Here is a 25,066-nt window from a genome sequence, read left to right as displayed (position 1 = left end):
TCTAAAACCAAGAGCATGCGAGCAGCTGGTTCAACAGATTGTGCTTTTGTTAGCCGAGGCTTTCCACCGCGGCCATGTCATAAAGTTTCAATGGATACCGAGCCATTGCGGCATAGCGGGAAACGAGCGTGCTGACGCCGAGGCTCGGATGGCACATAGTGATGGTGCTTTCATTGAGATAGCCTTTTCAAGATCAGACATTGGAGCCTTGTTGGCGCATTTATTGCAGGCGGCAATGCAGTCGCACTGGCATGATCCGAGTCATCAACAGGACCGCGTGTGTAAGCTTGACGCTGGCTCACGATTACATTTCCCATCTGTGGTGGTGCGACGTCATGGGACTTTACTCCACCGGCTACGGCTTGGCGTTGCCTCCACCAAACACTATCTTCACAAGATCGGCATCGAAAGTAACCCAAATTGCGCACAGTGCAACACACCAGAGACTATTGGACACCTTCTTTGCGCGTGCCCGAAGTATACTTCTGAAAGAACAACATTGGAGGCGACCGTGAAAAACCTGGACTCTCGCCCTCTCTCTGAGGAAACTCTTCTGGGCGCAAGGACGAGACGTTCTGATTGGTGGCGTGTGACAAAAGCCCTGCTCAACTTTTTGTGTGAAACAGGCCTGGATACTCGTTTGTGACCGCCTGTGCACAACCTACATGGTTAATGACATGTGTCGGTGTTGTGTTGCAGACACCAGTTTTGAGTTTTATGTGTGTCCAGTAACCGCGATGCGAGCGCCAGCCAGTGTTGTGTGTGTGTGTGTGTGTGTGCGTGTGCATAGACATCATCCGTGAAACTCATTGTATTATGCCATCATCAGCCTTCATTCACACTTTCCTTTTCCTCCTCTTCCCTTTCCCCTGTGTGGAGTAGCAGGCCAGGGCCCTGTTACCACCGGCCGACCTCTCCGCCTTTCTTTCATTAAAATTCCCTTTCTTCTCTTCTTCGATGAGGCTCCATGCAAACTCCCATAGGCGGGGCGCCAGCATTCCCTCTAGTTAATAATAAGAAACTATGTCAGAAACATAATATGCCTGTGTTATTGCTTGATCACGTTTCTGTTATTTCCAGTAACAAATTTTTTTCCGAGGGGCAACAAAAAAATTCCGCAAAAACGCCTGTAATTTCACACACTTTTTTACAGTGTAGAAGAGAGACGGACAATACGAACGCTAAATCTAAAGTTCACCAACCAGCCTGCAGCTTTCCGCTTTAAAAACTCTTAGGTGAAACATCCTGTATATGGGGGGTACCTAATTTGACCACGTCTGAACGTAATGTTCTCGTTCAAATAGATTCACTGCACTGTAAAATAACACGGTCAGTTCCCACCAGATTAAAGAATGAGACGGATCCCAGTGACCACTCCTGGTCGAAGCATCCAACAACGCATGAGTAATGTGTAGCTATCTGCGCATGCGCGTTGACGGCTGGTGGCAGCGCTGCACACTGCTAAAACACTGAGTTCACACAATGGTTCTGTTCCCTGTCCCGTTTCCGTCAAGGCCCAATTTGGCATCATTGATGACAGTTTTCCTCTGTATTTTTTCCTCGAATATGAGCTGCCAGGAGGGTAAAAGCAAGCACCAAAACGATCGGAAAGGTGCGCAGATATTTAGCGAGCCCCTAGTAGCAAAGTTGACAGCCATTCAGAGCGGTATCAATAATAATAAAAAATTGGTTTTTTGGGGGAAAGGAAATGGCGCAGTATCTGTCTCATATATCGTTGGACACCTGAACCGCGCCGTAAGGGAAGGGACAAAGGAGGGAGTGAAAGAAGAACGGAAGAAAGAGGTGCCGTAGTGTAGGGCTCCGGAATAATTTCGACCACCTGGGGATCTTTAACGTGCACTGACATCGCACAGCACACGGGCGCCTTAGCGTTTTTCCTCCATAAACACGCAGCCGCCAAGTTTCACATTTATTTAAAATGCAGCAGCAGCAGCTTTTTTGTAGGCTGCGTTAGCTGTTCGGAATCCAAAGGCGCATGATGAGGTTGCCTTTTCAGTGACGGACCAAATCTTATGTTTAGAGCACAAATAATTACTGTGGTGCAGTGTGTATACAGTCCTGCATAGCAGCCGTACAGTACAGCACATTATTACAGTATACCTGTGCATTCAACACACACCGGTCACACTGGTCTCAAGGTTTCAGATGTTCTTACTGCTCCTTAAAGAGTCCATCTAATGTTGGAGGTGCATAAAATAAACTATTGGCCCAAAACTATTGGCGCAGTATGATCGGTCTTGCTCTATATGGTGGTAAGGCGAGCAAAAAATTGGCAAATTGATCAGTAATTGACGATTTAAATTAACAGAGAAAGTGAGGCTAAACTCGATAGGGGTGACGTACGTGCTGTGCTCAGACGTCGTCCCCTTGCTGGCAGGCGGCCTACTGTTGCCTGCAGTGACTACACTACATCTGGTGAAGTCTGAGTGCAATTTAAACATTACTATTCGAAGGAACTTCAGGCGCTTCGAACAGATTTTTTTTCATGCAGTTAGGGACAATGTACTGTGCTAAGGCAAGGCTGTACTGTGCCAGTACTGTGCGGTTTAACATATTTTAACGTGCCTTAATTTGCTTAACATTACTTCCCGCCAGAGGAGTATTCAAGGCTAAACTCACTTCATCTTCTAAAGACAAAAACAGAGGGATGAGGCCCAATATAGGTTACAAACAGAGCGCAGAATAACGGACCGCTTGCGCAAAACTAAACCCGTACCTGCGTGTCCTTGATTTTCTTGCCATAGTTTCGGACCTGCGTTGCAGAAACGAATCAGTGGAGTGGGTAAGTCTCTTTAAAAACAGGGATGCATATATTTTCTTCTTGTTGTTCTTGAAGAATGGGGACTGCGGGAGGAATTTCAGGCGCGTGTTCAAGTTCAAATATTGCGATAATGTTTCAGTAGGTACGCAATAAAGCCATAAAAAGAAAGTGTAACAAGCTCTAAAAAGTATGCGTGTGAAAAACCTAAAACCAACAACAACGCGATCGTCAAACATGCTCGAAGAAAAGTTTGTGAGATTTGATTGCTGTTTAATAATGTTGCTCTCGCCAGACATTTAGGTGAGCAAAGAATGCTGCATTATGAACTTCTCAAAAAGTATGGAGATCCGTAGCACGCCTCTCGTTTAATATTTTACCACAGAGGTGAAGATGAGTTGTAAATTTTTTTCTGTCATATACACGTGACAATTCCCGGACACCCGAGACAATGATGAAGTATGATTGTTTTCTGCAGATCGGTTCAATACCGCCAGCGGATTTGCTTTGAGAATATTGAATCTTACCACGAAACGCTCAGTATTTTTTTCCCTTGAAATACACGATACAACGTAAGCCTTCAAAATGTTGAACGTTAGCATCAGTGCTGTGTTTGACATATAAGCTCGAGTGCCACCGCAAGCGAAAAGAAATCCTTATTACCATCATACGTGTAGGCATACGGAACATTATGGCCACTCATACAACGCTTGTCGGAGTATTGGATGTAGCCATGCGCCTGCAGGAGTGCCTCGCCCAACATCAGGCACCTTATTCTGCGTAATAAAATGAAGTTAGGTGAAAAAGCAACTGGAGAAATGAGACACTGTAGCTGAAGGTCCTAACAGCTTTCTTCCGCAGGCTACAGTTGCACCGCACCGTCCTATACCGCTTATCTGCATTGTTCATCAGGTAAGATATCAAAATGTTGAAGAAACTTACGTCTTTTGAGGAAACGAGAATGATGCAGCATTTCTAGGTGTTCCTGGGAAAAGGAAGATCTTCGTTTGCAGCGAGAGCTTCAAAACAAAGTTCCTATTTTGGTTACAGAGAGAGAGAGGGAATAAATATTTAATTGTAAAAAAAAGATCAGTGCGTATTGTGCGTGGGGTCCTCAGTTCAAGACTCCAGTGGTTTCCGCCGACGCTTTGGTGATGACGGCTAGCGCCTCCTGGTCTTCCAGGGTGCCTCTGGCCAGCGTCACCTCCCACTGCTCCAGAGCCGCGTTGTGCGGCTTTAAGTGGTTCGGTTCGGCTTCTCTGAGCATTGTTAAGAACGGCGACAGCACTTCTATTAATTAGCAACGGTGACAGCAAGTCTCGCCTGTTGGCATCCGTTTCTACTGGGTGGCTTCGAGCAACTCGGTGGCGATAGCTCCCAGGCTGGCCGTCAAGCACCACACGGGACCCAGGTGTCAGCTGGTTCTAATTTCCGAGCTTTGCCCGATCGGAGTGTGAGACCCGAAAGAGCGGATGGCTGATGTTTTGAGCTGTTACAGACGGAGAACGCCAACATGCCAAGAATGTTCGACTGGGAGTCGTAAATCGACATATCCCCCCCCCACCTCCCAAACCTGTTGTTTACGGGAATGAAATGGCCATCCGCTGCGTGGGAACATTTCTCGGGACAGTAGTTATCATTAGTTCACGGTGCCGGACCCACCCGGGACGCAGCGACATGGTGTCGGTGGAGGCGGCGGCAACGGTTAATCACGGCAGACGCGGCTGTGTAAGTTTAAGGCGAGCAAGGACGCCGGAATGCTCGCGCTTCGGAAGAGACCTCGTCTTCCCCTAAGTGCCTTCCTATAGGTGGAACCATCTGCGCAAGTGCAGCGGCGGCCTTTTGTTCCCACGAGCTGTGCAGTGCAGGTGTCTGACCTTCGACGCCGATTGGGCCTCCATGGTTTTTCATCACTGCTGCAGGGACAGCACGGACCATAACTTGCCATTGTTGCGAGAGTGTGTTGTTGGGGACGTCCTGGAAGGCGGATCCTAAAGACTGGACACGTGATCGACATCACAGTAATTGGACGCATTTTAAATGAACTAAATTCCCCAACAAGGGACCCGGGGAAATGAAACCCTATTTAAGGAGAAGCTGGTATGTGATAAACCAGCTCCCGATTCACTTTTTTGAACTCTGCAAAAATGTAAATGAACCCACTCGTAACCTTCCTCCCATCACCCAGCTCCTATAACTCGTCGGCAGTCCTGTCCTGGTGGTGGCGGCGGTGGAATCGGCGTCGTCCTGAACGCGTGGTTCCATCAGAGTGCGACTCCGAGCACCACCATGCAACAGCATGTCCATTTAATGTGCGTGAATGTGGGAATTTCGCCACACTGTGACGTTCCTTGTGTGTGCTACGAGGTTCCGCGTTCGACGGCGCGGCGTAGACGGAGCCCCCAGTGGCGGCGAAAGCACAACCGAACCCCCTTTCATGTTTCTACTGTATATGGCTGCAAGCAACTTGAGTGAGATTGCTTTTGGGCCTGCCGCCGTGGACCGCACGGAGACGACCCAGATGACAGCGGCATCATCAATTACCGAGCCATACTCGTTGAGAGTGACGACCAGAACGAAGGGGTTTAAGCCCAACCGGACCCCCTTTCCATAGTGTCGGCACGAGTCGAACGCCGCCGCCGCGGGGAAACGGGCTTTATCCTCCCCAATTGCCGTGGCCGTTCCAGGGCGGCCTCGTTTCGGCGGGCCTGGCCCCGTGGCAAGACGGTGGGCATCATCAATCAACCCTCCCGAGCACATCCCAGGACAAGGGACCACTTTCCCGGCCTTTTAGTGACCTCGCGTTCCGGCCTTGAGGGGCGAGTGTCATTTGATGGAGAACGGAGGCCGGTGACCCGCGGGAACCGACAGCGGGCCAGAGCGCGCCTTACCACAGCCGACGCTATGCGCTACCTCGAAGACAACCTTCTTTCCCTCGGACTCAACACGTGAGGGGGCGAGACCATAAGTGCGGCGGTGTGTTTGTGCGCCCAAGGAAAAGCCCTAGCCCCCCCCCCTTCTGGCGTGGGCGTCCTCACCCTAGGGAGTGTGGGGATAAGAGGATATAAAAATCGACAAGCAGTACTGAAGAAGGCAGGCTCAGGACGACATCGTTCGCCAAGAGGGCCTTCAGCGCCGAAGCCCGACGGCGTGCAGCTTCTGCCAGCAACCGTCCGAGCTCAACTCCGGAGCCCCTCCATCGTCCCCATGAAGTCGTCGGCACGTAAGCTCGGACGCCCCAGCCTCTGAATCTTAATCATGTATAATTATTGAATATATCTGTTTGTTTAAACTGAGCCATACGGTGTCTCTTTGCCTCTCCGTCCTTTGTGGACCTGCGCATTATGGGCGGTCATCACACTTGTGTCAGGAGTGGGGTTTCAAAAGCAAATGTCCTCTGAATGCTGCGACATTTTTTTTTATTCCCTGGCTTTGACCCATAACATTTACACAAAAAACACTCAACAAAAAACATACAAAACGCTATGTACATACTCTGAATGCTGCGACATTCATGACTTCAAAATTGTAATCAAAAGGGAATCACGGGACTGATTGTGGGACTTTTACTCCCATTTGAGAGGCTTGAGGCACCGGAGGGCTTGAGCGAAAAAAAAATGTCGGTATCTGAGGGAGCTCCCACTCCACAGCCGTCGCTCGGAGCAAGCATGTTGGCATTAGGAAGCGTCATTCCGACGTTTACGGGAGATAAGACAGGGGTTCCAATCTGCGATTTCTTTTCCATGCTAGAAGAGATTGGGAAAATGGGGGGATGGTCCGATGCTCAAATGCTGGGAATGGCGAGGTGTAAGATGGCAGGAGCTGCTCATGATTTTGCATGGCGAGACGAAAAGGTAAAATCCACAAAATCATTTGCGGAATTTAAGAAGCTCGCGTTAGAGCATTTCGACACTGAACCACGTCACGTGCGGGTACAGAGGTTCCGTGACGCCGGACAGATGGTAGGGGAGGACGTGCGAACGTTTGCGTCGCGGCTTCAGCGCCTAGCACGCGATACGTTAAGCAGGGAGGAGGAAGGGGACCAGCTAAGGAAGAAATACGCGGAGGATCTACTTAAAGAGGAAATGACCGCTTTGTTCGAGGCTGGTCTGCAAGACCCCGTGCGCCGGTTCGTGCTCTCGCGCAAGCCGAGCAATTTCGACCAAGCCGTGGCGGCCGCATTGGATGAGGAACAAAATGAGGCGTTAACGACAGCCGCAGCGAGAGTACGCGTCATAGAGAGAGCGGTGCTCAACCCTGTGGTTGCTCTCTTGACAGAGCGGTTAGAACGCTTAGAACAGCTGCTATCTCAGCAGGTGGAACGCCAGGTTGAAGCGCGCGCTCAACAGCGCCCATTCGCGGGAAACCGGAGACCGCCACAAAGCTACAGGCGCGGTATGCGAGATTTTGAAGAAATCGTATGCTTCGCTTGCCAGGGTCGCGGACACATCGCCAGGTTCTGCCAAAACATACGCCGTGGGGAGCCACAAAGAGAAGCAGGCGAGACACGCCCTAAGCAATCCTACAGCGGGGCTCCAGATACCGAGACAAAAAACTAGATAGTCCTCCCCATCCCGAGGAGCATGGGGAGGGAGCAGTGGATGATGAGGTTGTGGTAGTTTGTGTGGCCGACGAGGCATGCCCTGTTGTGCGTTGCAAGTTAAATGGTTGTTGCATGGAATTGTTGATAGATACGGGGTCAAAGGTGACATTGCTTAAGGAGAGCAGTTTTAACATGCTTCGAAGGAAGTTGGACCGCGAGGTGTTGGAAGCGTCTGGTGGTATGGCAACCAAATTTGTAGGCATAACGGGGGATCCTCTTGGCATAAGTGGACTCTACCGGTTACACTTCTCTCTCGGCGGAATTGCATTGGAGCACCCCTGCTACGTATGCCCGGACACGGTGTCTCTGCCAAACGGAGTGTCAGGTATATTAGGGCAGGACTTTTTGAGAAAAGGGAAGGTAGTAGTCTCATTCTCTGAGGAAGAGGTTAATGCGGGCGGCTCAAAAGTTCCGTTTTTGAACAGGAGAGGGGCTGAGATTCGCATTACCGATATTGAAACCCGTCAAACAGTGGGATCATTGGAGAAGGTGTATTCGCGGGTTGCCGTCAGGCTGGTCGATGAGGCAGTCGTCCTTCCTTGGTCGGAGCACATTTTGTACGCGTTTGTGCCTTCAGATGCAGAGAGCGGCGCCGTGGGAGTGCTTGAGCTGGTCGACTCTCTCAGCAATGGCCGGAAGGCAGCCGCGTGCCTCGTGACAGTTAATGACGCCCACAGAGTGCCCCTACGGGTGGTTAACTGTAGCCAGCAGCCACTGAACCTTCCCAAGAACAAAACATTGGCTTTCTTCACCTCTGCGATAGAGAAACGTGAGCCCACCGATACGATACTCGCAACTGTAGAGCATGCTAGTCCTTCGGCTGCTCCAAAGGTGTCGTTCGATCTTTCTCACGTAAAATCCAGGGAGAGGGAGGCTCTGGCTGGTTTGCTGAACGACTACTCGGAGGTATTCGCCGCGTCCAACCTGGATTTGGGCTGCTGTGGCGTTATAAAGCACAGGATAGAAACCGGCATTTCATCGCCCGTTTACCAGCGTGCGTACAGGATTCCTTACTACCAACGTGAGGAGATGGAGCGGCAGGTGCAGGACCTGATTGATCGCGGCATTGTCGAACACTCAAAGTCACCCTGGGGAGCACCAGCACTATTGGTGGAAAAGCCAGATGGCTGGTATCGATTGGTAGTGGACTACCGCAAACTAAATGCCGTAACTCGCATCGATCCATACCCCACCCCAATATACAGGAGACGCTTTCTCAGCTGGGCTCTGCCAGGTACTTCACGGTAGTGGACATGGCGGCGGGATTCTGGCAGATAGCAATGGATCCGGCAGATGCCGAGAAAACGGCATGCAACACGTCCTCAGGGCACTATGAATGGAAAAGAATGCCGATGGGTCTGGCCAACAGCCCTGCTGTCTGGCAGAGAACCGCTGATGTTATCCTGGCAGGTCTTCTGGGGAGGCTGTGCTTCGTGTATATGGATGACATAATCATATACAGTGACAGTTTTGAGAACCACTTGCGCGATATTGAGCAGGCTTTGGTGCGACTAAGAGGAGCGGGTCTCAAGCTGAAGCCCTCAAAGTGCCAATTCCTCAAAAACGAGGTGAAATACCTCAGGCACGTTGTTTCAGCTGACGGCGTGCGACCGGACCCTGAGAAACTAAGGTGTGTCTCGGATTTTCCATCCCCGACTAGCGTCCGCCAGGTCCGGCAGTTTCTCGGCCTGATCGGTTACTACCGAAGGCACATAGAGGAGTTCGCCAAGCTCGCTAAGCCGCTCACCGCCTTAACAGCCAAAAATGTCGCCTTTCGCTGGGACGAAAACGCGGAGGATGCTTTTGGGGCCCTGAAAAGGAAGCTAATGAGTGCACCGCTGTTGCGCCACCCGGATTTTAATTTGCCCTTCGTTATGGCCACAGATGCGTCAAAGTTCGCAGTTGGTGCCGTGCTATCTCAGGTTATCGAGGGCAAAGAACATCCCGTTGCTTTTGCTAGCCGACAGCTGAGCCCCACAGAGCAAAAGTACGGAGCTACGGAAAGGGAGTGCCTCGCCGTTGTCTGGGCAGTAAAGCACTTCAGATGCTACCTTTACGGCCGCAAATTCAAGCTAGTCACAGACTGCCATCCTCTGAAATGGGTGATGAGTGTCAGGGACCCTAGCTCGCGACTCGCTAGATGGAATCTACACCTGCAGGAATACTGCTTTGAAGTTGAGCACAAGTCAGGAAAGACACATCTTAATGCTGATGCACTCAGCCGCACAGCTGCCGTGGCAGCTATAGATGAGTTTGTCCCCGTAGTCGACCCCGCCGAATTACGCACAGAGCAGTGCAAAGATCCTGACCTGAAGCGAATAATCGAAAGCTTAGAGCGCGCACCGTCTCACCCCGAGCAACTAGGTTATTTCATTGGCAAAGACGGCACCCTGTGTCGGCGCACGAGGCCAACCAGGAAAGGTATACCAGAGAAAACCGCTTGGGAGAGAGTCGTCATACCTCGGTCGTGGGCAGAAAGGGTTCTTCGCGCGTTTCACGATGCGCCATGCGCCGGTCATTTTGGCGTAGCGAAGAAACGCAGGCGTGTGGAGCGTTTGTACTTTTGGAGTGGCATGCGACAGGATGTTAGAGACTACTGTGCGAAGTGTCATTCCTGTCTCGAAAGAAAAACACCCAAGGGACGAAGACTAGCTCCAATTCAGCCGTTCCCTGAGGTTTCGGCTCCCTTCGAGCGGACAGGTATGGACATAATGGGCCCATTACCCACGACCACTTCCGGAAACAAGTACATTTTAGTATTTGTCGATCACCTTTCAAAATACGCGGAAGCGGTAGCACTCCCAGATCAGAAGGCAGACACGGTTGCAAGAGCATTTGTCGAACAGATCGTGCTCCGACATGGACCCCCGAGGCAACTCTTGACAGATCGGGGAACGAACTTCGTGTCGCAGCTAATGAGGAGAGTTTGGGAGCTGCTTAAGATCGCTAAGAAGCAGACAACACCGTACCATCCGGCTTGCAACGGCGCGGTGGAGCGACTGAACCAAACCGTGGCCGGGTTCCTGTCGCATTTTGTTTCGCGCGACCAGCGGGACTGGGACTTGTGGCTCCCGTATGCAATGTTTGCCTACAATTCCGCAGCACACGAGAGCACGGGTGAATCGCCATTCTTTCTTCTCTACGGCCGAGACCCGGACCAGCCTAGTGAAGTGCCAGAGGGCCCCCGTCGTGTTCCATACGCTTCACTGGACGACTATAAGGTTGAGCTAGAATCGCGATTGCAAGTGGCGAGGGACATCGCAAAGGAGGCCTTAAAGAAAGCGGCGAAGCGCAGGAAGGAGGTGCACGATCGCAGTGCTAGAGACGCGCCGTTTGATGTGGGGGACAGCGTGTACATTGAAAACTGCCAAAGGCAGATTGAGCTAGCTCGTAAGTTCCAGACGAAGTGGAGAGGACCGTGCGAAGTTGTCGAGAAGATTTCTCCGGTAAACTTCAGAGTCCGAGACGTGAACCGGCGCTTGATAAGGATACACGCAAATCGCCTCAAGTCGGCACCGGTTCAGTATTCACGAAATGAGGAAAGGGAAAGCGCGGATTTTTATGGGGACAGAAGTGAAGCGGAGCGCGCAGATAGTTCGCAAGAAACGCCCTCTCCTGCATTTGTTCGGCAGGCGCCAGAGGTGACGGCCGGAATGCCACCGAATTTACTTCATGCATTGCTAGAAGAAGAAGCGCGCGAGGTTGCCGCGCAGATAACGCCAGGAGAGGCTCCTGCCACGAGGTCTCGAGAGTCCCAAAGCAGACAAAGGGTGACAGACTTACTTAGTATGACTCATGAAGGCTGATATCCGCTGCGAAATCAGAAAGCTAAGTCGGACTAATGGCGTAAACAGAGCGGAGTTGTGAACTGGTTAGAATTGTGTAATGGCGCAGATCATAACATTGCTATGTGCTTATGTGTTAAGTTATCGGAGTTGGTAGTTAAACCTTTCTGTCATTAAGTAACACCTTCACATGAGAGCATGCGGAGCGCATGCAGAACCTGCCCTACTTCCTTTCGTTATCTATATTTTTGTCTCTGCCCTGATCGTGCTAGAAGTGGGAGCTCCTTTGTAACTGTGGTAAATTTATTTCGTCCAGTTTGGACTAGAAAGGAGAGGCTTGGGTGCTGAGTTTCATGTTTATCTGTAAAAGAAGATCAGTGCTGCCCCTGGAGACGCCAGTTATGACAGCTGAGGCATATGGTGTTGTGCAGTGGTGTTGAGTGCAGCGAAAAGTGTTTTGTCGGACGCACTGTGCGAGGCGATTCAGAAAGACAAGGGGAGCTGCATGGACTCAAATGTTCGGAGAACATTCTACTGGAGGGTGAGCGAGTGTGACGTTCCTTGTGTGTGCTACGAGGTTCCGCGTTCGACGGCGCGGCGTAGACGGAGCCTCCAGTGGCGGCGAAAGCACAACCGGACCCCCTTTCATGTTTCTACTGTATATGGCTGCAAGCAACTTGAGTGAGATTGCTTTTGGGCCTGCCGCCGTGGACCGCACGGAGACGACCCAGATGACAGCGGCATCATCAATTACCGAGTCATACTCGTTGAGAGTGACGACCAGAACGAAGGGGTTTAAGCCCAACCGGATCCCTTTTCCATAGTGTCGGCACGAGTCGAACGCCGCCGCCGCCGCCGCGGGGAAACGGGCTTTATCCTCCCCAATTGCCGTGGCCGTTCCAGGGCGGCCTCGTTTCGGCGGGCCTGGCCCCGTGGCAAGACGGTGGGCATCATCAATCAACCCTCCCGAGCACATCCCAGGACAAGGGACCACTTTCCCGGCCTTTTAGTGACCTCGCGTTCCGGCCTTGAGGGGCGAGTGTCATTTGATGGAGAACGGAGGCCGGTGACCCGCGGGAACCGACAGCGGGCCAGAGCGCGCCTTACCACAGCCGACGCTATGCGCTACCTCGAAGACGAGACCATAAGTGCGGCGGTGTGTTTGTGCGCCCAAGGGAAAGCCCTAGCCCCCCCCCCCTTTCTGGCGTGGGCGTCCTCACCCTAGGGAGTGTGGGGATAAGAGGATATAAAAATCGACAAGCAGTACCGAAGAAGGCAGGCTCAGGACGACATCATTCGCCAAGAGGGCCTTCAGCGCCGAAGCCCGACGGCGTGCAGCTTCTGCCAGCAACCGTCCGAGCTCAACTCCGGAGCCCCTCCATCGTCCCCATGAAGTCGTCGGCACGTAACCTCGGACGCCCCAGCCTCTGAATCTTAATCATGTATAATTATTAAATATATCTGTTTGTTTAAACTGAGCCATACGGTGTCTCTTTGCCGCTCCGTCCCGTGTGGGCCTGCGCATCATGGGCGGTCATCACAACACCAAGGACATGTATCTGTGTATAATGTTGGGTAAATGCGGTGTAGGTGGTGGAGATTGGGTTGAGAGAGGGCTTGAATGCGTCTTAAGTGGTAGGAGTTCTCCGGGGAAAGTTTCTTTATGTGGCGGGAGGTAGAGACGCCTATTACGGCGGAGGGTCTCTAGATGGGTTGAAAAATGGGATGAGAGGCGGTAGAGAGTAGAGCCAGTGTGCCCCGCTCGTTTGGTATAATCTCGAGCTAGGGCAACTGCCCTAATATTGCCATCGAGACCTGCATGTCCTGGGACCCAGGTGATGACATGGTCATACTGGAGAAGGCCGCCCAGATTGCGGAGAGCTGTGCGTGAGACACGTCCACTCGTATAGGCACCGCAGGCGGCTTGGGTGTCTGTAAAATGGGGCTGCCGTGGTTTTTGAGTGTCGCCCATTTTGATGATAATGGCTATTGCTATGGTTTCTGCACCCGCCGGACATGAGGAAACGGAATACACAGGAAACTCAACATTGGCATATGTCTTTTCGTAACCGAAGTCCTCCTTATGTGTCGGATTGGGCGCTGCCTTAGTTAAGAGTCGAAGAGTGGACATCCCCTAAAAAGCGCCCTTCTTGTAAACACAACTCGAATTTCCTTGGGAGACAGGGCATTCATGGAAAAAGGATTTACATGGACAGTTCAGCACTGCGTAGTTTTTCGTAACCGAAGGGGTCCCTTCTCCTTTTGGGCTGTATGGCGGCCACGGAGCAAGACTATCCAGGAGGTGAAACTCCCGTCAGCGCGAGCGAGCGCAGGCGACCAGATTAAAGTCACAATTGTATGCGCCGACGGGGGCGCATGCAGTGGCGGCGCCTTACGGCGCCTCGTAGAAGCAGCAGAAAAAAAAATGCAGCGCCCGGGCAGGCAGCTGCAGTACAGAGGCTAGAACCTTGTAGCCTCTATAGCTCCAGCGCGCTCTCCGGCGGCGCGCGCTAAAAGCGGATGACAAGCACACAAAACGGGTGCTTGCTTCAGCGGGCACGCCGTGACGTTGTATTTCAGTACCTTCCAGGCCGCCAGGCGCCGCCAGCAGGATAGTGGCGCCCCGGGCTTGTGACCTTTTTTGGTCGCCGGCAGACGGCGGAGTTTCCACTCCTTATAGTCTTCCTCGGCGATGGCGGCGCTACCTCGGTTAGGTTCGAAGAGTGGGTGTTGCCTAGAAAGCTCCCTTTGTGTTAATGCGACCCATGTTGCCTTGGGAGACGGGGAATTCATGGGGAAAGGTAGTTCACTGGAAGTTCACTACTGCACCAGTCTTTCGTGACCCAAGTCAACCGCCTTATTCTGGCCGAATGGAGGCTCTGCCTAGGTTTGGGCAGGAGAGTGGACTTTCCCCAAAAAGCAGTTTTTGTTAATGCGACCCATGTTGGAAAGGGAGAGGGGTCATTCTTGGAGAAATGTTGGGACGAAAAATGCAGTCGAGGTAGCACTCGTAGGGCGAAGGCCTTCTCCATGGAGAGGGCAAGGAGCCTGAGAAGCCTTTTCTTTTCCTTGTGGTTTCCCGAAACGTGTCTTGTATATATGCTACCTGAAGCCGAAATGTCATCACCATATCCGTGGACGAGAGCAGCGATGCTCCGGTTACCAGGGAGATGGGAGGCGGCTAGGGATGTCTTCCTGGTGGGAATCCTGTTCCAATGGGAGGTTACGCTCTGAGGACGGGTACCCATCGCCGCCGGGAGGACGCGCGGTGGCCCAGCTGATCTGGGGCGCCTCTCGCGGAATGTGCACGGGTGGAGGCAGAGCCATCTCAGCCACGGTTCCTGGTTGGGACCGCCTTGCGGACGGACCTCAGTCGTGTGCCGAATGCCTTGGGCAACCGGCCCAGTGGTCGTTTGACCCGAAGGAACGTTGGGGGTACCGGCAGTTATCCTCGGTCATCCGACGACCGGCGGAGGGCTGGCGCTGACTTCCCTATTCCACAGCTGCATCGCACGTGTGGCTGTAAAACGGGAGCTGCGGTCCTTTTGCAGCTTTTACAGCAAGGAAGCCACGGCAAGCGGAAACGAAAGGATTTTAACGTGATAGCGTTAAAGGCCACATTCACCAGAAAATTCGGCGTCGCGTTGTCGGCATCGTGAGTGAAGAATCATGGGCGTGCCAGGCGTGGCTCTGGCAAGCGGTCCACAGAGTGCAACCTAGGAGGCAGTTGGGCCACCCCGGTGACGTGCCCTTGCGGCGTCATCACAACCTACCCATCGTTATGTGAGAAAACTACCCACCGTGGCAGGTGGCCCAGCGTTGCCGATTGGTCACTAGGGAATAGCAACCTGGGTCGCACAAGGAGGACTGGTGGCAGCAGCTGCCATTCTGGGCAGTGACTTATCGCTTAACCGCTACGCCACTGCGCCAGAAGTGGTAGTAGGGCTCCCAGGGAACTATGAATTTGAAGTAGAGAATGACCAATTCCGCACATATGGGCATTAACTCATTAACTTTATTACGCCATACCCTTAAGGCGGAGCTGAAGTGGCCCCTCCAATTTCGCGTCGTCGTCGACGAGTCGAGATAAGCAGGTGGCCCAACTGCCACCTACGTCGCGCACGTGACCGTGTGAATTCATCATTGCGAATTCATCAAACTACACCCCGCGGCATGCGGCAGTTAACGATTGGTCGTAAGTGGTTTCTCGTCGAGAAGAGCAGCCTCGGTCTCCCAAGTCCCACCGGTGGCTGTATTTGAAACAGCCACCTGCCAGCCGGGGCAGTGACACTCCGTTTGACCGCTGCAACATTGATCCAGGAGTGGTATGGGGAGTCCCAGGCATCTATGAATGTGAGGTAGATAATTACCAACTTCGCATATATGGGCTTGTAGACAGAACCGAAAGGACAGGGATTTCTTTTGTTAAAATTCAGGCCCCAAAGCGACTCATGCGATGAGGGACGCCGTAGTGAAAAGCTCCGGAAATTTCGACCACGGATTGCTAACGTGCACCGACATCTCACAGTACACCGACCTCTATAGAATTCCGCCTCCATCCGAATTCGACAAGAGCGGCTGGGATCGAACCCGCGTCTTTCGGGTCAGCACGAGAGGACAGAGTATACTTACGCGAGCGGGATCTCTAATCCTATCGCATTGTACTCTCAAGGGTGGTTTAAGCGTTACCTGATGGTGAAAGAAAGAACAGCGTCATTGTCTGCGAAGTAATACGCAAAGAGAATACCAGGCCGCTGAATGGACCCATTAACGCTCTCGCGTCATACCCTTAAGAGCTTAAAGGGGCTCTGAAACACCACCCGAGCATGCCTTGTAAACTAGCTAACTTGCTAGATGTTGTTGCGATGAACATTCGAGAGATAACATACATCTACGCGCAGTAGAGAGCCAATAATTGCATTCTAAAGTTGGCGGGCTCTTTCCTGCGACTTTTTCAGGCTCGCTCCCTCTTTTGTGCACCATATCTACGTAAATACGGTTTCGAATGGCTATTGAACAGTTGCTTCTCTAGACGTCACGGAGCCGCTACTGGACACTTATTTCAAATTACATGTATTATTATTAGCTTATAGTGATTACAACTGAAAATTATGGATTTTCAGTGCGTGATAATGTTTTTTACAAGATTTTCGTTTTGCACTCCCGGTCTGGTGCGGGCGGTCCTCGCAGCCGTCACAGCCGCGGTTGTCGCAGTCCCAGCGCAAGCTGTGTATCATGTGTTTTTGTTTCTTGCGTTTCCCACACGACATGTGTTTCGAAGTTCGCTTGCTGGTCCACAGGATTAAGACTGGTGCCTCTGTAACCGTATGCCGACGTGTCGTACGTGCAGAAATTTTCGGTTTGCGCCGTCGTCACTAACCAAGTCACGCCGACAACTTGCGCTGGTAAGTAATATATCCTCGAGGCTCAACACAGTGCCGGCTAAAATAAGGTTTCAAGTGTGTATTGTGTTTAATTCATATGCGAGCATACACCCCTGTTATGCATCATGAACGTACACGGTTTTTAAAATCTGCCCACGTCTACCACTGGCTAGTTTGCGGTGAAACTGCGCACGGAGCTAGCATATTGCGGTAACTTTAGGCTGGTAGTAAGCTTGGCAACGGTACATATCTGGTTCGGGCGCGCATCGCAAATGAGCCGGCGGTTGAGGCGGGAAGATTTCTAAAAGTCGCTACAGTAAAGATGCATAGCACATGAAATCTAACGTGCAGCGACAGCGAAACTGAAGATTTAGGGCCTCTCTCTCAACTGCATGCGTCATGGTATTGCATATGCTGTTTTCCCCCTTGCAACGTTTCACATGATATGCAGTGATAACGAAACATCGAAGGAAAGAAAGAAGGAAAAGAACTTTATTTGAGGCCAGTACAAGGGCTTTTCTCTTCTCGGCGGCTGGCCGTGCTTCCAAAGTTCTGCATGAGCTATAGAAAATGTGTGTTGGCAAGAATAAAGCAAGGGATTCCAAGTGCAATAAATACTCCATTAGTTGGTACATAATCTTGTGGTCTGCTTTATGCTGTTGTCTTGTCAGTGCAGAGTAATTGATGGGTAACAGCGTTCTTGTGAACAGAAAGACTCATTAGTCATGTGCAGAGTTTGCTCATTTTACTATCATAGCGGTGCTTGTATATGCAGTTTCCAGGAGGCACTGCTTTTTGCCAAAAGATGATTCATCCTATGGAGCAGCAGCATAGGTTTGTGGGAATATCTGCAGCCAATTTTTATCCACGGGCAACGTGTAATTCTATCCTTTGGCACTAAGAGCTGCAGGTAATAAAATACCTTACACGGCCGTAAATATTACCTGCAGGCAAGTGCTTACTTGTGTCTGTAGGAAGGCCATACTGACCTTTGAGTTAAGGCCAGCTGCACTTGTCACCAATGAAAACATACCATTCTGAACCATTGTTCACAATCGCACATCGCTCTGCCTTTTGCTATTTGTCCCTAACCTGCTTTAATCTCTCTCCCCCACAATGCTTTTTTTCCAACAAACTTTTTTCCTGACGTTAAGAAGCGCTGTCTAGAAATTAATCGGTTTTTAAACACAGATTCCAGAAACATTTAGGCCTCACCGACATGGAATCTAAACATTTGCCACTGCCGTGCTTCCAACGCAGCGATCTCCGAACCATCTTTTACTGCGTGTAAACCAGATGCGTTCACCTTACCTTCTACCTCAATGGCCGCAGCGACAGTGACGTCAATCCCAGAAAGAGAGAATAAACATTTATTTGTAAAAAGAAGACCGGAGAGGATTGGGGGTGGGCTCCTCAGCTCAAGACTCCAGTGGCTTCCGCCGACGCTTGGGCGATGACGACTAGCGCCTCCTGGTCTCCCAGGGTGCCGCTGGCCAGCTTCACCTCCCACTGCTCCAGAGCCGCGTTGTGCGGCTTCAAGTGGTTCGGTTTAGCTGAGCAGATCCATGTAACGTCCGTGAACGGGGGAATATCGCCACACCAGGGACATGTATCTGCGCATAATGTTCGGTGAATGCGGTATAGGTGGTGGAGATTGGGGAAAGTAAGTGTTTCGATGCGGCTTAGGTGGTAGGAATCCTCAAGGGAGATTCTTATCTGGCGGGGCATAGAGACGCCTATTTAGGAGGAGGGTCTCTAGGCAGGTTGAAAAATGGGCTGAGAGGGGGTAAAGAGTAGACTCAAGGTGCCCTGCTCGGTCGGTGTAATCTCGAGCTATACACGGTATCTGCCCTAATATTGACATCGAGACCTGCATGTCGCCAGGTGATGACGTGATCATACTGAAGAGTGCCGCCCAATATGCGGAGAGCCGTGCCCGGGACTGGTCCACTCGTTTAGGCTTTGCAGGCTGCTTGGGATAAAAAAGTGAGTGCCGTGGTGTTGGGTGTCGCACATTTCGATGCTGATGGCTATTGCAATGGCTTCTGCGGCTGCAGCATCCTGTGCCGTGAAGGACGCTCCAAGAAAGGGGTGTTGGCGTGATTGACAGCAGCGCAAGCATATCTGTGGGGCTGCGCATAGGAATTAACATCCACATATATAGCAGAGCTGTCTTCGCCGTATGGCCTGCAGAGGCTGCGAAGGCGGGCCTGACAGCGCGGGGCCTGTGACTCGTGCTTCATATGGCGAAGGATAGGGTCTATGTAAAGGCGTGAGCGGACAGCATTTGGAAGAACTCCGGTCAGGGCCATGGGTCGCCTATCCTTGAAAGGATGGCCCTACCCGCCGAGGTGGTGAGGAGGCGAGTCTGTTGGGAGTTCAGAACAGCCTACTGGATTTCCGCAAACATGTTGTGAATCCAAAGTGCAACCAGTCTAGTGGTGGATGTACACATGGGAAGGCCCAGAGCTGTTTTAAAGAGGGCATAACGGATAAGGATATCGATCTTACTCTCGGCGGTGCGATCAATATTGTGGTATATGGGAGACCATACTGGATTCGACTCATGGCTAGGGTTGGATAGGGCATGGATAGGGCGGTTGTGAATTTGATTATGATTGGGCCAGGGGAACGATAGCGGGGACCATGAACACGGATGATTTCCGATTTCTCCGGTGCACACTGCATACCGCTGCTCTGAACAAAATGCTCGACCACACTGATGGCTGTTTGTAAGGCTTGCTCTTTGGCGGCGAGGAATCCTCAGGTTGACCAGATGGTGTTTTCATCCGCATAGATGGTATATCCGATGTCTCAGAGAGTGTAGAGAGCTTGTGGGCGAGAGGGGCCATGCGTTTATTGAATAGCAGTGGTGATAGGACAGCTCCTTGTGGAGTGCCCTTCTCAGGTGCTTGGAAGGAAGACTATCTAGTAGATCCGATACCTATCGTGGCTGTGCGGGCAGTGAGGAAGGTGGCGATATATTGGAAGATGCGAGAGTCACAGTGTATATGATTTAGACCTTCCAGAATTGCAGAATTGGAAATGTCGAAGGCGCCCATAATTTCAAGTGTTAGAAGAAGGTGCTCTCCGCCAGGAGGTATCCCCGTGAGGACTTCGTGTTTGATAAGAAGAAATGCGTCGTGTGCAGAAAGACCTGATCGAAAGCCGAGCCTAAAAGGGGAAAAGAGATTATTATCTTCAATATAGCTGCGAAGACCTCTCCATAAGTCCTTGGCGAACGGCGTAGCAGTTTGCGGCTGCCTTTCTGCAATGCCATTGGCCACAGCCCTGGAAACACACAAACCACACTTGCCATATTCATTGGAGATGAAGTTTCAGACTCGAAAACTCTCTTCATCAGTTGTGTTTGCATGAATCAAGCAGTCATTGCACTGTGATGAAATAATGAAAAGGAGGCCTGATATGCGGGTGGAGTCAAATAGAAAGGCGAAGTGAACGGTCTCGATCAAGGTGGGAACCGGAACCACGCAGTCAGGAATAGAATGAAAAAGGCGGGGAAAGGAGGCAGAGAGAATTGCCATATTTGAGAACTGCAATAGGACGAAGGCACGCTTTGATGCTACGCACCACTATCTCCGTTCGGCAAGTTCGCTGTCGTATTTTTCACCGGATCACTATGTGCCGGCCGAAACGAGGTAGATGCGAACGCGGTCTGAAGGCAGCTTTTCAAATTCGTCAAGCTCGCGTGCTTGCACTCACCTCTGCGTCCTTGACATGGGTCAGTGGTCCGTGTTTGGGGCAGTCGCCGGGATGGTCGACACCGCAGTCATCGCAAACTGGAAGCAGATTACCCGCACCGTGGTTTAGGAAAAAAAAAAGGTGTGCGGATGCCGACATCAGAATGGGCACTGAATCTTCCTTGGACGTTCTGCAGACGCCCTGCAGACATCCTGAACGTCTACAGGACGTCCAAGGGAGTTTCAACGCCCATTGGGATATTTTATATATGCACTGCTCGCCGATTGCAGCGGAAACAATTTGAGAGTGAAATATCCGTGTCTGGGTGTCCTAGGCTCATTCAGGCCATGATAAAAATGAATTCATCAGAACACTCCTTTTGTGCGACATACATTAACCGTATAACAAGCTGCCCAACTGGCCGCTCCAGAAAGTGAAGCATGTAAGTAGCTAAGAAGGTTTGTGCTAAGAGCTCTTGACGCTGTAGACAAGCCGCTCTGCATTTCATGTGTTCACCCCTTACGAGCTACACTAAAAGACTCTTTTACAATAAGGTGTGCATTTCCCATTCTCGTGTTGGAAGCCAGGAACCGGCTTTAGCAGACAACTCACATAGGTATTCTTCGTCCGAGTTCTCGCATTCCATGTAGTTGATGTCTTTTCGCTGGCGTCTCGGGTAGCGGGACCCGCTGGAAGACGTCTCGGGCGAGGCTGCATTTCACCCCACGATATTTGTAAGACTGGCTTGTAGAATCGTGCGCATCAAGCAGTTTTAACGGAATGCTACTATTTTGCGCAGAAAAACAAACATGCTCCAGACCAATCAAGAGTCACTTACTACACTCTATTAGGAGAACAAAAACCAAACAGCAGTCCCCAGCCCAGTAAAACATCAAACCATATATAATCTCTAGTAATTGAGTGATGTTTCAAAACTGTTTCAAAGGAAAGTTTGTGAGAAAGCTCGGAGGATAGTTTGTGAGTTTCGATCGGAATTCGTGGCGTCTATGATTGACCATGACACATTTCTTGATAGCCTGAAGCGTTTCCTGATCCTGTGAATGGGCTTGCAGCTGCCCAATTTTTATTGGAAAAGGTGTGTTTACTTGATGTACGAAATCTCTGAATGGCTGTTTGTTACTGTGTGCGTTCTGTACGTTTCAGAGCCCCTTTGATTATAAATTCTGCCACTAATTTATGCATCGTGTAGTTAAAACAGCTCTGTGCCGGGCGCATAATCATACCGAGAATCTCCGAATTTGGTTACTAGAGCAGCGACTTCTACTGACGGAAAAGGAACCGTATCGCGTGCATTTCCACGAAACTTTTGCAAAAGAGTGCGCGCATTTTTCTCTGGAACAATTTCCTAGGAAGAGTAGCCCACCCGTGCAAAGGAGCTCATTCAGTCAAGAGACCAATGAACGTATGACATATGGTTTTCCCTTTCCGGTGGCTGTGTATTTGTAATTGTGTATGTGTGGTGGGTGCGCGCGAGGCTAACGGATGTGCGTGCGTGCGTGTGTGTGTGTGTGCGCACGGGCGTGTGTGCCATTTATGAATGCCAAATTAAGTCGTCGTCTTGCGAAAACCACCGGGCTTCTCCGTAACGAAATTCAATGATTGGTCAAGAGGGGCGCGACGCCATCAGCACCATCAAATGTGTAAATCTGAGGAATTTTCTAGTACCTTCCACTGAATTATCATAGCGACACAATCTTCAACCTCAATCCACTCACTAATCCCCACCAATCCACCTATCCGAATTATTAGAGACCCATTAATCCGCACTAATCCACTTTAATACATTTTATGGGATGGGCTTACTCGCAAAATTTGGGGGTCCTTTGGAATAACTTAGAAGGACTTTGGTGTAGGCCAGTTGGTATGACATCATGAAGAGCAAAACCGCAAAACAGGACGGGACTGAGGCAGGCGACAACACAGGCGACAACAATATTTTGGTGTGGGCGATATTCCAAATGCTATCTCGTTTTATTCTCTGAATGTGGTTAAGAAGGCCCGAGGTTTTTTTAGACTACCATTATTGTAGGTGAGGTGGGACCACCATACGCGGCATGTATATGGGCCGGCCGTGGGTTCGGATCCTATCGCAGCCGCGCGATTGTCTTTTCTACTATATTTTACCCACTGGGGGCCCTCAGTGAATGGTAATTGGTTGTTGAGCCCCAATAAAGGACGCGAGATTGAATCCCGACCGAAGTAGAAGCACATTTTGATGGAGGCAAAATGCATATACGCACATATGTTCTGTCGATATATCACCGCACGTTAAATACCCTATAGCTAGGTAGGTGGTCTATATTATTCCAGAGCCCTCCACTACGGCGTCTCTCATACATAGGTAGCTGTGTAACATGATGCAGACTGTCGCTCAATTAAACGCGTGCCGTAGAATGCTTTTCTCAGCTAAACTGATGAGTTGTTCGAGCTCAAATTTCGGAGAGAAATGGTGGATATTCAACAAAGAATTCCACTAAATTCGGCAAAGAAATTCCGGCAAAGAATATTCGATATTCGAATATTCGGCAATGTAATTCCACTGAATTCCGTCTTTTTTCTTTACAAAAGACTTGAAATTTAGTGGAATTTTGGCCAAATTAAGTTTTTGTCATCATTACCAAAGCAGTTGAAAAAAAAACGTGTTCAAATCTCCCGCAAACCATCCCCATTCGCCTCCTTTGCCGAATCTCCACATCTGCCAAACGAGATGGCGCTACCAGTACATTTACTGAGATAACGGCTAGTTTCGTTTCCTCGTCGCAACAGACGATGCTAATATCCGACTTCTTTTTTTTTTTACCGATTCAGGCAATTACATCACACAAATGTATCATGAAACAATTGTACTGAGCTGCTGCCATTTATGTGCGGAATTTGAGCTCGAACAAGTCACCAGTTTAGCTGAGAAAAGCATTCTACGGCGCGCAATTAACTGCGTCGTACGCTGTATTTGTTATCATTTGCCTATCGAAACGAGCAGCTCGCACTAACAACTTGTCACGACCGTCTAATCTGAAAAGGTGTTTTCTCAACTGCAACAAAATATTGGTTGAACATATTTTCCAACATCTGTTCTAGGTCGAACAAAACTCATTCTAAGCGTATACAGGGTCACGGACCTCTGCGATATCGCTCCGAGATGCAACTGAGGCAGAGACGTGCATCTTTCCATCAGCATATGAAGCAAAAAAGTGGCCGTAAAAATAAAAGAAAGAATTATCTCAGCACCTGACACTGTGACAGCTCTTGGTATACTTACGGGAATTGGACTTTGTTGCAGGTTTAGCAGGTTTAGCTGGGGCCGGTTTTGGTTTCATAAATTCAGGAAGCAGTGGCTTCAGTCCTGTAAATATGCAGGTAAGAGTCATCTTTTATGCGCAAGTCTTTTTCTGTTTGTATCTCCTTTTATGCTAGCAATAATTGATGTCTGTCGTGGTGTGCGACTCAGCCGTTGATTCTGGCCCCACAAATTTTCTAATATGCACAGTTGCTGCGTTTTTTGAAAATTGCGTCATTCTGGTAGCCTTAAACTATATTAATCGCAGAGAACTTTTAAAGCAATTCGCGCTTTCAAAGACGCAGCTCCGAAGGAAGGCAGTACAAAAGAGTTCACTCACCCAGATTCAGCATCAGCTCGTACTTCTTTTTGAGGTTCGAGTCCGCCGTCTTCATGCATTCCGAAAGGCCCTTCCATTCTTCGTCCGTGAAATAGTGACGAAATTTTGCAAAGTCGTCTTCGCTCGCCATTCCAGTCAACGCACGAAAGTCTCAGTAAAGATCTCTCTCCACTTCTGCGCGTTAACCGCCACTCGGAAAGGCTGTCGTCTGCGTGAGCGCTTAGTGGTTCATGTAACAATTATACAGCTTAGGCACGCATAATCAGTTTAAGTTGACTATCACGGAGCTAGTAGATCTTTTCATAACGTTTTGCGATGAATATTAGTTCACATTCGTCCAGTAATTACAAACAAGTGATTACAAATGATCACACAGCCAGTGCAGTTTAGCAGGATCCGAACACTCATCTGGCCACATTGTAGTATTCCATTTTTTTTTTTGACGGAAGTTTGTTGGTGGTTTGTATGGTCGCGTTGTTGTGTGGAAGTATGTTGAGCCTCCCCAAACGCGCGAATAATAGTGCTGAGACTTCGCAGGTCTCGATCTAAATTGCAGGCCGTGAAACATAGCGCGAGCGCTATTCATAATTTGCTGCGACGAACCGCCCCGTAGCCGCTTGTTTGAAAAGCGTGCTCAATTTAATGCGCGTACTTTGCTTTCGAGTGGCGAAGCTGGCCTCCAATATCGACGCACATAATTTTGCGCTGATCGTTGCAACGCTGTCAGCCTAATGGATACGGTCCAATGTGGGCGTGAGATTTGTTTTTTTTTCTCCTCAGGTCTGTGCCTCAGTGCCTGAGGCTTTGCACAGCGGCTACAACGTGTTGATTGAGCTGGTGGGGTTAGCGGTTCTGTACATGTGCATTTTTTTTCTCCACTGTTGATGAACTTGATGATGACCCCACTGTTGACGAACTTATCAGCTTACGGGCAATAGCGCCTAGGGCAGCTCTGAAAGGTAGAACAGCTGTAGTTTCATGTGTGCATGTGTGGTGTGCATGTGTGCATGTGTGGTGTGGTGTCAGGAAGGTGTCGCGAATTGCCAGGTCTCAGGAGGAAGCAGTTGTGAGCGGTCAGGTGGTAACAGGCCTGAATTCACTTGTGAATTTTGCAGATACACATTTCCGTGTTTTGACTGGAGCACTACTATGAACTACTATATAAAAAAAAATCA

General features: G+C 50.2%; 1 protein-coding gene across 2 annotated transcripts; it reads right to left on the bottom strand.

The window, feature by feature from the left end:
• Positions 1–17,959: 17,959 nt before the first annotated feature.
• On the bottom strand, positions 17,960–24,069 carry LOC144094917 (uncharacterized). 2 transcript variants are annotated; one of them, XM_077628779.1, is made up of 5 exons: positions 23,892–24,069; positions 23,534–23,617; positions 20,866–20,964; positions 20,275–20,351; positions 17,960–18,164 (listed from the first exon to the last, which is right to left on the bottom strand). In XM_077628779.1, exons 1-5 carry the CDS (start codon positions 24,019–24,021, stop codon positions 18,087–18,089), a joined length of 468 nt encoding a protein of 155 aa, XP_077484905.1. In that variant the 5' UTR covers positions 24,022–24,069; the 3' UTR covers positions 17,960–18,086. The 2 variants fall into 2 exon arrangements, with proteins under 2 accessions (XP_077484905.1, XP_077484906.1); XM_077628780.1 differs by having other exon boundaries at positions 17,960–18,104.
• Positions 24,070–25,066: the final 997 nt, after the last annotated feature.

Source organism: Amblyomma americanum, chromosome 6, assembly GCF_052857255.1.
Source record: "Amblyomma americanum isolate KBUSLIRL-KWMA chromosome 6, ASM5285725v1, whole genome shotgun sequence".
NCBI classification, from domain to species: Eukaryota; Metazoa; Arthropoda; class Arachnida; order Ixodida; family Ixodidae; genus Amblyomma; species Amblyomma americanum.
The sequence above is the reverse complement of the archived record's forward strand: the minus strand, read 5'-3'. Positions and strand labels throughout refer to the sequence as shown.

What these genes read in the sequence shown, in the direction of transcription:
- LOC144094917 (XM_077628779.1), bottom strand. Translation starts at nt 24,021, where the DNA reads ATGGCGAGCGAAGACGACTTTGCAAAATTTCGTCACTATTTCACGGAC. An exon ending in TGCAACAAAGTCCAATTCCC is followed by an intron (nt 20,965 to 23,533) that starts GTAAGTATACCA and finishes GGTGAAATGCAG; the next exon opens with CCTCGCCCGAGACGTCTTCC. An exon ending in CTCGGACGAAGAATACCTAT is followed by an intron (nt 20,352 to 20,865) that starts GTGAGTTGTCTG and finishes ATCTGCTTCCAG; the next exon opens with TTTGCGATGACTGCGGTGTC.